This window comes from Nycticebus coucang, chromosome 11 (assembly GCF_027406575.1).
Source record: "Nycticebus coucang isolate mNycCou1 chromosome 11, mNycCou1.pri, whole genome shotgun sequence".
NCBI classification, from domain to species: Eukaryota; Metazoa; Chordata; class Mammalia; order Primates; family Lorisidae; genus Nycticebus; species Nycticebus coucang.
Window position 1 is genome coordinate 74,737,286 of NC_069790.1, and position 14,487 is coordinate 74,751,772.

The 14,487-nt window shown below is 39.1% G+C and overlaps 2 protein-coding genes across 3 annotated transcripts in view; one reads left to right on the top strand and one right to left on the bottom strand.

Moving 5' to 3' along the window:
• FBXL13 (F-box and leucine rich repeat protein 13) overlaps positions 1 to 14,487 on the bottom strand; it is a 266,364-nt gene that overhangs the window by 120,471 nt on the left and 131,406 nt on the right. The window contains exon 11 of the mRNA XM_053608560.1: positions 9,595 to 9,695. Within this exon, the coding sequence (XP_053464535.1) occupies positions 9,595 to 9,695 (101 nt within the window). The remainder of the gene's footprint in view (positions 1 to 9,594; positions 9,696 to 14,487) is intronic.
• The window catches only part of LRRC17 (leucine rich repeat containing 17), a 42,076-nt gene that overhangs the window by 4,496 nt on the left and 23,093 nt on the right, over positions 1 to 14,487 (top strand). The gene's annotated exons all lie outside the window — the stretch shown is intronic.

Below are 14,487 nucleotides of genomic sequence, written 5' to 3' on the forward strand. Positions count from 1 at the left end.
GGTAAGAAAGTTGTTCCAGAATGATACTTCATGTAGCATGAAATGAAGCAGACTGAAGAAGAGACCAGAGGCAGAAATGGCAGGACACTGTGCCAGATGAGGTGCTGAGAGTGCCACCTAGGTTGTGGCAATAGAAATAAACAGAAAGGATTTAATTCAGGAAACATGTAAAGCAAAAAATTTCCTGGAATGGGCATGAGCTGTGGGCAGTCCTCATTTTCAACTTTTGAAAACTGAGTTAAATCCCAAAAGGAGTGAAGAAAAACATTCAAATAAAAACTGGCAAATCACCATTGCCAAGAAAGGACAAACAAATTACATTTTTCTTCTGGCAAATGATTTCGTTGGAAAGAAACACTACAGGCAATGGAGAGAGAATGACAGCAGCAATAACCTACATTTCTCAGGCTGTCCATGGGTGAAAGCACACTCTTGAATATGCAAGCATGTTTGAAACCATGAAAAACAGCAAAAATAGAGAATCATTATGAAATGCATTTTTATTAAAGATAAATTATAATACATTTTTATATGACAAAAATTATCAATATCAAGTAGTATTTATTCTGAATATTCTCTCAGTGGCAACAACTAGAAGGTAAAACAAAACAAAATTCTTATTTGGATCCTACTTTTGTATGTTTTGCCCACTAATGGTATAGCCTCATTTGTAAAATAAATGATCCTAAAAAGTTATACATAGTTTTTAGTAGTACTACATAAATTTCCCAGTAGAAAAAGTTATCTCAACATATGACTGGAAAAAAATATGTTTTAAGTTAAAAAATAATTTGTAATGTGATATAAACTACTCCCAAATCGTCTACTTTATAAGTTTAATTTTTCACAAATGGATTTATGGATTTTATAATCTCTCTGTATATACAGATATATACATACATGTACATATGTTCATATAGAGAAATACAAATATACATACACATATATTTATATATCATAGAATGGAATGCCTAAAGAAAAGTACTGAGTGATACTCTACATCACAGGACTACAGGATCTTAGAAAATTTTTGAAAGGGTCTTAGGAATCCTCAGGGGCTTCACATTGGTGTCACTAGAGCCAGCTTTCACCAACTCATGAAAATCAATTGTTAGCATCTCTTGCCAACTCTACACTCCGTGACATCATATTGGTAGCCTAAAATCATCCATGGTGGAACTGTTTACACCAGGGAAATCACTAAATCCTACCAGTCAGAACTTCTTCCTTCCCCATCCCAGGAAGTTGTTAAACATTTACCAGGACACTGATGTTCTTGGACCACACTTCGAGAACTCCTAATATATAGAAGGCAGTATGCAAATGGAAATGCATGTAGAAATAAAAACGATGAAAGAGAAAATGACAGCTTTGAAGCATGGGAATAATAATTTGCAGACAAACTCTGAACAAATGGATAAAAGCATTAAAAAGAAATGCCTTCCTTGGCAAAGTAAAAAAAATTAAGTTTTAATGTTCAAAACGTTTACCATGTTCCATGAAAAATTAATTAGAGGAACACAATTATGCTTGGAAATGTTTTTAATTTGTAAGAGAAAAGGAAAGTCTTGCATCCATCTTGGCCAAAAAAATAGGTTACCAACAAAGGAACAAAAAATTCATACTAGTGTTATACTTTCCTTTAACCTGAAATATCAAAGTTTATACACCAACATTTATTAGGTTTTAAAGATAAAACAAAGGGCATGATTCAAGAACTATACGCCAAAAAAGTTGTTTGTCCTCCAGACAATAGTCATCTTCAGAGATCAATGGCTGAAAATATAACACACATGCATCTTTTCTTAAAAAGAGTCTTAAAATTGTATTTCCAGTCATCATCAGATAAATCAAACTCAAGATTACAAAATAAGGAAATTGTGGGAAATAAAGACTATCATTGAATGGCCTAAACTAGAGTTAGGTCTAGATAATCATTATAAATATGATCATAATATTAAATGCAAACACAAAAAATTATTAAAAGGGGAGTTAAATGACTAGCAAAACCCACAATTAATATGTGGTATAGGATAGTGGTAGTGGAGGGATGTCAAGTTCAAGGGAAAAGTAGAGAGAGAATTGAAATGTATTAGATCACTAGTCTAACACAGAAGTTGTTAAAACTTATAAATATTACATGATTGCAAGAGGGACTTTACCTAACAATTGCAATCAGTGTAACCTGGCTTATTGTACCCTCAATGAATCCCCAACAATAAAAAAAAAAAAAATTATAAATATTATTTATTTTGACTTTAATAATGAGAGAAATGCATCTTAAAGCATGTTTTATAAAAACATACAGATATCCACTATTTAGAATATACAACAGAATGTGTAGGTACCTTTAAAATACCTTCAGATTACACAAGTAAACAACATAGTTCATATGGCAAAAACAGAAACACTGAGTATAGTGCAGTAATATAAAATCCAAAACATAAAACAATAAAAATAAAACCAGTTGGAGGTAGAGCAAGATGGCGGCCAAATAACAGCTTCCCTGCAACTGGGTACGGTGAGTCTGGGGAGATAAGACTCCAGGCATCTCTGGCTGGTGGGATCTGCCTATAATCATCCCTTTGAGGATACAGGGAGTCAGCAAGGGACTTCTGGACCCCAAGAGGAGGACAAAAACAGTGGAAAACTGGCAAGTGGTCACATGTGTTCGATTGACCTAATCCCACCAGCAGCCATAAGTACAAGCAGCAAACTGGAAAGGCCTTACCTGTGAACTGTTTCAGTGTTTTATGACTTGGCACACAGTACAACTGCCTTGGGGAGAGCATGAGCAGAGTGCAGAGAACTTTGGGCATTGTCTAGGGCCCCAGACTGAGCTGCTGAGCCGGACGGAGCTAATAGTGTTCGGCCGTGGGCTGTAGGGAGCCATTGTGAGAGAACTGCCCCAGCAAGCTCTGCCCTCAGGGTCGCAGAGCAAGGATTGGGCGGGAGCTAGTAACCTAGTGACTGAGCAGCCTAAAGGTGGGGACTGAGCTGCCTTGCAGACTTAACCCTCAGGGGCAGAGTGAGACTGCTTTTGGCACAGGGAAGCCTCAGGCTGTTGCCCTGGGTAGAGTGCCGTGGCGTCACAGCTCATAGCAACCTCAAACTCCTGGGCTTGGCACTGCCGAACCTCCATAAGAGCTGTGCCGCGACCCCCACCTGTGACCCGCACCCACTGGGCCTCCACATGCCCTGACCAGGAACTGCGGGAGCCGCACAACCCTGCGTCCTCCCTCCTGTACCCTCCCTGCCTCCACACCGGCCCGCTCGTCTGGCCAGGGACTCTGGTAGCCACATGCCCTCCAGAGCCATCCCTGCCTCTGCGCAGAGCCCTTCTCCTGGCCAGAGACTGCTGGAACCTTGGGCTGTCTGTGCCAAAGTCATTGGGCACCAGGCACTCCCATAACCTTGTGCACCACCTCCCACCCTGTTGCTGGATCCAGATATGTCGCACTCCAGAGCTGCTTCCACAACCAGAACTCCCTGGCTGGAGCAGCCCCAGAGGAACTATACAGGGTCACTCCCTACAAAGATTCAGCAATAATAGAGTGATCTCACTGGGGTCTAATCTTGTAGAGACACCTCCCCACTCTGAGGACAGCCAGAGGCAACGGGGAAAAACACTCAAGAGGCGAAATCAACAGAAAAACTCTGGCAATATGAATAATCAGAGTAGATCAACTCCCCCAAGGATCAATGGGGCAGACACAGCACAAGATCCCATGCACAAACAAATAGATGAGATGTCAGAAATCGAATTCAGAATCTGGATACCAAATAAGATCAAATTAGAATTCCAAGCAGTAACCCAAAAGATATCTCAAGTATTCAACAAATTCAAGGACCAAATGACCAAAGATTTTGACACATTGAGACAAGAAGTTGCAGCCCTCAAAGATCTGAAAAACACAGTAAAATCCCTCAGTAACAGAATGGAGCAAGCAGAAGAAAGGATTTCTGACATTGAAGACAAAGCTTTCAAACGCTCCCAAACTCTCAAAGAGGAAGAGAAATGGAGGGCAAAATGGATCACTCTCTCAGAGAGCTCTGGGATAATTCAAAGAAAACCAATATTCGTCTTATAGGGATCCCTGAAAGTGACGAAGTGGCTTCACAAGGCAGAGTCTCTTCTCCATGACATTATGAAGGAGAACTTTCCAGACATGCCAAGAGATTCTGAAATTCAAATAGCAGACAGTTTCAGAACTCCACACGACTCAACCAAAATAAGATATCCCCCAGACACATCATAATCAATTTCACTAAAGTTAATATGAAGGAGAAAATTCTGAAAGCAGCCACACGAAAGAAAACCATCACCTACAAGGGCAAGAATATTAGAATAACTGCAGATCTCTCTGCTGAAACCTTTTAAGCTAGAAGAGGATGGTCATCGACTTTTAATCTCCTAAAACAAAATAACTTTCAACCCAGGATCCTGTACCCAGCTAAACTGAGTTTCATTTATGACGGAGAAATTAAATACTCCGATTACATTCACATGTTGAAGAAATTTGCCATAACTAAACCAGCTCTCCAGGATATTCTCAGACCTATCCTCCATAAAGAGCAGCGTAATCCTCCACCACAAAAGTAAACCCTCCCAGAAAATTTTGATCAAATTCCAACTTCCACAGTCACGAAAGGATTAAAAATGTCCACCGGACTCTCGAAAGGCTTATGAGTATTCTCGATTAATGTGAATGGTTTAAATTGTCCTCTAAAGAGGCACAGGTTGGCTGACTGGATACAAAAACTCAAGCCAGATACTTGATGCACACAAAAATCGCATCTTACATTAAAAGACAAATATAGACTCAAGGTGAAGGGATGGTCATCTACACTCCAGGCAAATGGAAAGCAGAAAAAAGCAGGCATTGCAATCCTATTCGCAGATGCAATGGGCTCTAAACCAACTGAAATAAGGAAGGATAAGGATGGACACTTCATATTTGTTAAAGGTAATACTCAATATGATGAGATCTCAATTATTAATATTTATGCACCTCAATTTATAAGAGAAACTCTAACAGACATGAGCAACTTGATTTCCTCCAATTCCATAGTAGTTGGAGATTTTAACACCCCTTTAGCAGTGCTGGATAGATCCTCCAAAAAGAAGCTAAGCAAAGAAATTTTAGATTCGAACTTAACCATTCAACATCAGGACTTAACAGACATCTACAGAACATTTCATCCCAACAAAACTGAATACACATTCTTCTCATCAGCCCACGGAACATAGTCCAAAATCGATCACATCCTAGGCCACGAATCTAACCTCAGCAATTTAAAAAAATAGAAATTATTCCTTGCATCTTCTCAGACCATCATGGAATAAAAGTTGAACTCAATAACAACAGGAATCCTTATGCTGAAGGATAGATGGGTTATAGACGAGATTAAGAAGGAAATCACCAAATTTTTGGAACAAAACAACAATCAAGACACGAATTACCAGAACCTCTGGGATACTGTAAAGGCGATTCTAACAGGGAAATTTATAGCACTGTAAGCCTTCCTCAAGAAAACAGAAAGAGAGGAAGTTAATAACTTAATGGGACATCTCAAGCAACTGGAGAAGGAAGAACACTCCAACCCCAAACCCAGCAGAAGAAAAGAGATAACCAAAATCAGAGCAGAATTATATAGAGGGAGGATAAATGGTGGGACCATACCTATGCAGTATATTCTAAGGGTACAAGTCAAATCTACCAAGTATAGAACATAAATGTTTTAACACAGTAATTAAGTAAATGAGGTGAATGCTACATTAATTAGTTTGATGTAACCATTCCAAATTGTATTAAAAAATCAACACATTATATCTCACAAAAGCATAAATGTATTCATCATCTATGTGTATATGACTTAATAAAAGGAAACAAAAAAGAAAATATAATGAGAAAGCAGAATCAGAAAAGATAACCATTCACAATGAAAATTCGAAAGATACCTAGGAAACTTTCACAAAAATTATCTATATGAATAAGACAACATTTCTTTGAAAGATTTAGGAACTTGGAAAAAAAATTTTTAAAGGATACTTACATTCTTGATAGACTCAATATTATAAAAAAATAATAATTAGCACTAGTTTATTTTATCTTTAATTATCTAACAACTGACTCTCCAAAAAAGTATACATAGGTCTTACCCCAAGGGCCACCAAAGCAGAAAATGAAACCTTACTGCCCCAGACAAAGAGGAGGGCAGGGACAAGGCTGCAGGATGATTCCACAGATCAGAGGCCAGATGGAGCGAATGTATCTGAAAACATTCTACTACCACTTTAACAACAGACCCTTCCTCTCTCACCGCAATGATACCTGTCTGTGCTTTGAGTTGAAAATAACCACCAGCAACTCACCTGGCTCCTTCTACAGTGGGGTCTTTCGAAATCAGGGCCCTCGATATTCTCGTTGGCACACAGAAATGTGCTTCCTGACCTGGGTCAGGCCCCTGCTGTCCCATTAACACTACTACCATGTCACCTGGTACATGTCCTGGAGTCCCTGTGACAACTGTGCGTGGCAAGTGGCTGCCTTTCTGGCCACACATGAAAACGTGAGCCTGACCATCTACACTGCCCGCCTCTACCACTTCTGGAGACAGGATTACCGCCAGGGGCTGCTCAGGATGACTGAGGAAGGGACCCAGGTGTACATCATGTCCTCTAAAGAATTTCAACACTGTTGGGAAAACTTTGTGGACCACTGGGGAACGCGTTGGGTCACGCGTTGGAACAGACTGAAGAAAAATTATGAATGAGATTCTCAGTGAGCCAATGGAGGGAATGTTTCCAAACACATTCTACAAGCAGTTCAACAACACACCTGCCCTCCGTGGTCAGAAGGACACCTGGCTGTGCTTTGAGGTGAAAGGAAACGAGGACAGCAACTCACCTAGCTCCTTCCACAGGGGGGTCTTCCGAAACCAGGTCTTTTCCAGGACCTCTCCTCATGCAGAAGTGGGCTTCCTGTCTTGGTTCCAGAAGCAGATGCCCCCTGACCACCACTATGAGGTCACCGTACATATCCTGGAGTCCCTGAGCTCACTGTGCATGGCATGTGGTTAACTTTCTGACCAGTAACCCAAACATGAGCCTGACCATCTTTGCTGCCCGCCTCTACTACATATATCACCCAGAAATACAGCAGGCTCCTCGCAGGGTGTTTCAGGAAGGAGCCCAAGTACACATCATGTTCCTTAAAGAATTTAAATACTGTTGGGCTGAGTTGGTGTACAATTCGGGAATGCAATTCGTGCCTTGGTACCAATTAAATGAAAATTATCAATTACTGGTTACCCAGCTGAAGAAGATTTTTAGCCTCTGAGATGACCTGCTGCAGTCCAGGGTGGTCACCCACCATGGCTGCTACCGGTGGAACTTGCCAGCACTCTGAACCATTACCTGTGCCAATGAACCTTCTGAAAGAGCAATAGCTAACATTTCCCCTTTTTATAAAATTCCTGACTTTCTCTTTGTTCTGAATTTTAATTTTCTCTTCCCAAATACAACATTGAAGGGAGAAAAAAAAAAAGTATACATATAAATAGATAAAATTTTATAATAAAATTTTTACTGTTTTTTTTTTTTTTTGGCAGGGGCTGGGTTTGAACCTACCACCTTTGGCATATGGGGCTGGCGCCCTACTCCTTTGAGCCACAGGCACCACCCAAATTTTTACTGTTTTATAGATATAATGGATATGTAGCATACAACTTCAAGTGATAAAATATACAGTACTCTTCATTGTAAATTCCATGTAGCCAATTAATTCTCCCACACAATAATTTCATTGACTTTCACCAATGAAACTTTTATTAATGTATCAGGCAAACCAATGGTTACAAATGAAGAATGAGTATACTATAGTTCTAGTATGCATATATTTATTTACATTAATGAGACAAAAATGAAATAACAAAAATGTCCAAACCTGTCCATCAATGATGTCAGTGCTTTGTGTGCTGAATTAGATAACAGTTTTCAAGTACTGAAAGAATGTTTCCTCAATTTTTCATACTTAGAATGTTGTAGCTACAGATGTGACATGCCTTTAAATTTTATTTGCTTTATTAACTGTTGTATCTGTCACCTTCTTAAATCTAAACAATCAACAAAAACAATACATCAAGCTTTGATTTGTAACGTTTGCCATTTTCCATGGTGTTGAATGCTTCCATATGGGCAAGTTCCAAGCTAACAATGACAGGTCACTGAAAACGAGGTTGAGACATGAGCAGTAGCACAGCATTCTGTAGCATTTTCACACATAGATATTCTAGACATAAAGAACCTCAAGAATGTACATAGTACCATGTAGGAAAATATTAGAAAGTGATGAGTGTTAAGTATTTCTTGCCTATGTAAGAATTTTAGATATACCTATAGAGGAATCACACATCATTTGATAAAAATTCTTGCTTTGTATACTGTACAAAACAGGCCTTGGGTCATATGAGTTGTAGTTTGGTGGCCTCTGGTTTAGATAATTACTCTTTTCACCTACCAAAATAAATTCTATAAATTCTAGATTGAATTCCATACGTATTTAAGTTTAAAAAAATAAGAAAAAAGTTAAGTTAATGTCTATTAAATGTCTGGAAGGAGGAAGACCCTCTATGTTTAAAAGTAACAAGAAATTTCAAAGGGAAGGTTTAATAGATTTCACTAATAAAATGTGGCAGCTCAATTAATGGGATAAACAGAAAATATTGTACCACTTTTTTTTAGGCTTGCACATTTGCAGGAAATGGGTAGAGTCAGAATATAAAGAAAATTACCACCCAGGATTTTTGGGTTAAGCTTTTCCAAATGTTTTACTGTTATTTTTCAAAGGATCTCAAAAGTTATATTCTTAAAAATAGTTCATTCTTTCACAATAGTTTGAGACATTTCTCCCAAAGTCAAATCTGAATCTCTCCCAATGTGATCATGTATTCTCCCTGATTAATCTTTCCATAGTGAAAATAAAGAATAATAGACACCAATTTATGATATATTTGAATATTCTACCAACTCTTTTGTTCTTCTATCCCTTCTCTTCCAAAGAATTGCTGGTTGAGGAGAAGCAATATTTGTGTCCAGGGTCATCAAAAGTCTATAAATAGTCAAGTGTCAGTCTCAGGTTCCCTGGAGGTGCTGGGAGTGTCAACAGGCTGCAAGAGTGGCAACAGGGAATCTGGAGCAGAACGCTCAACGTCTAGGGAAGCAGGATGTTGGTACTCTACTGTAGAGAGGTCCCAAACACCAGACTGGAACTTCAGGGCCAGGCTGCAAGTCCAGGAAGGGGACCAGGAAGAAAGAGACAGCGAAAGTCTAACTTAAGCTACTGTGCACATCGCTACAAGAGTAACAACAATGCTGGCAAGGCAAAAGTTATTCAAACTGGGCCTGCCAAGTAGAGAAAGTACAGGTCTCAGCATGGGAACATGAAAGCAGCAGTCCCCATTGTCAGAATATAGGTGCCACAGTAGTGAGGTGTTGATAAAGGGAACACTGCCTATGGGGTATGCTTGAGAATGCCAGAGCCTCCTATAACATAATTATTTTCAGTGTTATACAAATAACACAAGCATTACCTTGGCAGGAGTCTCATCGTCCTGTTAGTGATATTTGTGTTAGACAGATTGAGATACAGGACTCCCGGGCAGCCCTCTGAAATCTGTCTCATTGATTCATCCTGCACATACACAAGAAAAAAACAAGAGGAAAAAATCTTACCAAATTCTAACAGGCTTTGCAACTTCCTCCATCATCTCTCTATTATCTCTTTTCGTGCTCCCAGAAAATACATAAATGCAAGAGTTGGTCCCTTCATATCTTTATCTGATAATAGTTGAAATGAAATTAAACCGATGCCTGGTTTTGCTTGAAACTGCATTACTCTCTCCTTTTTCCTTCCTCTGGAAATAAAGTCTCATCCCATGACAATGACATTCATTAAAATGTAAACTCTTGGCGGCGCCTGTGGCTCAGCGGGTAGGGCGCTGGTCCCATATGCCGGAGGTGGCGGGTTCAAACCCAGCCCCGGCCAAATTAAAAAAAAAAAAAATGTAAACTCTTTCAAGTTCAACTCTGTGACAAGCAAATTTGAGCTCTTTAGGAAAAGTTTTTAAAAACTGATCTATTTTAAAATTTACCAAAATCATTCTGAAAGACAGGAATAGTAAGCACTCTCAACAACTGGACTTCAGTAAGAGTGAATCCATATTTACACAAATATATAAGGGATGTGTATGTGTGCATGTAATTAAGTTTCTGTGGCTCTGTTAACTAAAAACACATACATTAAAATGCCTGAACAAATGTTCACAAATTTATGGTAAGTTTGAGATGGCTGAAATAAACTATAGGCTACATACAATTTGGGCATGAAATTTAGTGTTGGGGTTAGGGTGGGGGAGGGCCTTAAAGATTCAAGCATCCTTCCCCTTAGAAAGCTGAAACTAAAGTCAAATAATAATGTGTTTGTGACACAAGACAGAAAAACAGTGATTTCAAGTATGGGTCCTAAATTGATATTTATAAGATCAGGTAATTGGAAGCTTTGACTGTAAAGAGTTGCTTTTCCTAATAAGTCACTATACAGAAAACAGAGTGAATAGCAGAAGGTTTTTATTTATTTAATGATGATTGATGAATCTTCCCAGGTCTACTAACTGGTCAACTAGGTTTTAAATATTTCTGGTTCATGCAATGTTCGACATTATATTGCTCCTGAAAAAAATAGACCATTGCAGGTTATCTACCTGACTGGAAGTGGGCAATCACCACTAGGATAGAAGATGTGGACAGGAGAAGAATTCTGCACGGTTAATATACCCACCCCAACACCATTAAGATTTATTTTTAGCAGGATCCTGGACATTAACATTTCATTCCTTAGATATAGGAGTCAGGTCAGAGCATCCGCCGCACTCTAATAGGAACTGGTTGATTTACTGGGGCAGCAAACCATACAGGAGAGAGTACAAGTTTCTATTTTAAGCTGTTAAATTCGGTTATTCTGCTATAGGAAAGGTTCTATGCACCAATGCTGCATGAGTTCAAGTGCAGAGCTTTTGATAAACACTATACACTTACCACTGCCTTCAAACTGTCAGCAATTTTTCTAGACACTCCATTACCAAAATGTAGAATTTGGATATGCATAGATAGATAAAAGGTGCATAGCACAATTTTCCCAGAAAGAATGGAGAGAATAAGTATAATGTGTGGCACTGGCTTTAATACACACAAAATCTGTCTTTGAAAACATTCAGTGTGCTAATCAAGTATCAAAGTGATCGTGCACATGTTGAAAGACCTTGGCAAAAATGCAAGTAAGATGAGGCAAAGAGAGGAGGGAGAGCAGGCTTAAATATCCTTAGCGAGGCAGCCACAGAGAAGATGAAAATGTGGGGGCCAGGAAGAGGAAGGTGAGTATGATTTATGTACCAAAAAGGAACCTCACTCCCTTTGAGATGACGAGGCAATCCATTCTCTGCATTTTCCTGCCTGGAGGAGTGTTGACATCCAAACAACTTCAGATCACTCTCATTTTCAGTATCTAAAAGAAGTCAAGATTCAATACTCAAATCTTTAAACACATGAATGCAAAAACTGTTTGAGTGCCTACACTGAAAAATGAGTTGTGAATTTGTCCACAATGTACTCAAATCCTTCTGAATGTAATATATTTCTTAAGACAAACTTAGAAATCAAAGCTCTTGGAATGAATGTTACCCAACTCCTTAAATGAAAGCCTATCCCCCAGTCTATGTCTTGAAGGAAAAAAACAATAGGAAAATGTAGCTGGATAAAATTATCATCCCTGCACACTATTAGACTCCAAAATTGGACAAGACTTTGATGTTCACAAATTCAATGCATCTGACATTGTTTTGATTTTCCTACTAGAAGACCAGATTCAAAAAATATGATCTTTTACCCAAATGTAGTACTGAAGCTCTCTGAGGGCAAGAACTGAAAACCAATTCATTTATTAATAACATTCCTTCTAGCACCTAGCAGAATATGTTTAACATAGTAGGTACTAAAAATATCCACAGAAAGGATGAATCCATTTGACAAACAACCTCATTATAACCACAGGCAGACATCTGGAGGATATGGCAGTAAAGATTTTAAATCTCTCTTCATGAGAAGCCCACGTTCACTCTGCTGGTAGAGAAAGTTAGGCACAACCGGAGAAAAGTAGAACATTTTTCTCTGATGTGTTCTTTGACATATCTATGCCTCAATTTCTTTTGGATCACTCTTTTTTTATTGTTGTTTTTTGTTTTTCTTGTTTTTTTTTTTCGGGGGGGGGAGTGTCAAATGATCCTTTATTGAAACACTTTCCTTTGTACTTTTTAACTAGCTACGCATTCTAGGGCACCAATGTTGATGTCATCTATGATGTCATGGGTGTGGCAGCCATCAACATTGCAGCCTACGGACTAGCCTGTCCCCAGGATCTCTTGAATATTTCCAGAGGGTTCTCTGGCTAAAGATTGGTGCTGCCTCTGTCTGGCAATGTTGACAATCTCATCGAAAGTGATATTTCTGTTGTGTTTAATCTTTTTCTGTTTCTATCTGTCTCTCAGCAGTTCATTGAGGGCTTTGATGATGAGGGCAGAGATAAAAGGTACCTCTTCCGTCTGGGCCTGTCTGTTCTGGATAGTCAGTTTCACTGTAATGACTCAGACTCTTCCAGTCACTGATTGCCTTGGCGATGTCATCACCAACCCTTTTTGGAAACAAACCCAGGGAGCCGATCTTTTGTGGGCTAGGGCAGACGTGGCACCAAATTCACCACCAGTGCACCTCAAGTACACGACTTTGATCTTGCTGGGGTTGAACTTAGGTGGCATGGTAAAGGTGGTTGGTGTCAGATGAATCCAGATTCAAGATGACCGAAGAAAGTTGCACCCTGGCCTCCTCTGAGCCGAAAGCCCTTGCAGATCACTTTTGAGGGCACTTTCATACATAAAGCAGCAGCTTATTTATGTAGAAGTATAATCCCATGGCAAGATGCTTACTTTATAGTCCAGAGAAACTCCCTATGTTCTAGTGGACAGGGATCAAACAGCTAATTTAAACGTTTAATTTGTGTATTGAGGTAAGGAATGGAAGAGTTCTAAGGGTTTTACTATTTTTACAAACAAACCCATTTTATTTATATGTATAACGTGTCTCCTTTTGAAAAGATGTTTTATTATGAAAATAGGAGGATAAATTTCATGGAAAAAAAATCACTAAAGGAGGATTTTTCAAGGAGCTCTCAGTTCTCAAATGGGAGATATGTACGTACACATAAATATAACAGAGTGGAAAGTGTAAGTGCTGAAGTACTGAAACCATAGATGTAGCCAAGGAGAAGGAAAAATTAACTCTGTCAAAATGTTAATGGGATTGCATAGGAGTAAGGGGGTTAGGAGAAAATGAGGGGTGACTGTTAATGAGTATGGGCTCTTCTGGGGGTGAGAGAAAATGTTCTAAAATTGGTTGTAGTGATGGTTGCACAACTCCGTGAATATTCCAAATCCATTAAATTGTACACTTTAAATGGGTAAATTTAATCTCAATATAAATTTATTTATATCTCAATAAGGCTATTTTTTAAAGATCAGTGGGGAGGGGGAGTGAATAGAAAGACCCAATAGAGTTAAAGAGCGTTCTAAAGATTGAGCAAGTCTTAGCTAGGTTGGGATGGGGTGGTAAGAAAGGAAGTGTGGTCATTTAGGCAGGGAGGAAAATGGATTCAAGGATATAATGGAAGTAGCATAAACATGCTTAGGGAACTTTAAGTGGTTCAATATTGAAATAGAGTAGAAATTTGAGATAACTATAAAGATGAGGCTGGGAGGTAGCAAGAGGGTCCAGTTCATAACATTTTCACCCATGCCACGCATCTTGGCCTTCATCCTGGAGTTGGTGCTTAATGAGGGGCATCAGACAATCAGGCTGTGCATCGTAGTCCCTCCTGTCTCCTTAGAAACTTGTTCCATTCTCCTGAGTCTCCACTGGCCTCTATTTCCCTGACTGTTTTCCTTCTACCACTCCCTCAGCTACTTTCCTGGAAAGAGCAGGTTATACCTAATGCCCCACTCTCTCACCTCTTGTCCACTTCACTACAATTAAATGTCTGCCCCAACACCCATGGAAGCTGTTCCAGCAAAAATCAGTAGTCACCTTCTAATTCTCAAATCCGGGGAGCACTGTTCAGATCTGCTCACTTTGCTCACTTCTTCCTGAGACTCTTTATTCTCTTGCATTTTTTGATACCTCTTGGTTTTCAACCTTCTTCTATTATTATTATGCCTTCTTAATACCCTTCACCTTCTCCTAAAAGTAAGCTCAATTGTTAAGTCCCCTTCTCCTCTCACTGTCTCTCTAGGTGATCTTACTCATTCTCCTAATGTTAGTTATGACAACTCAAGATGGAATCTCAACTTCTAGCCAATGTTGTCCATGGCCAACTAGGCCTC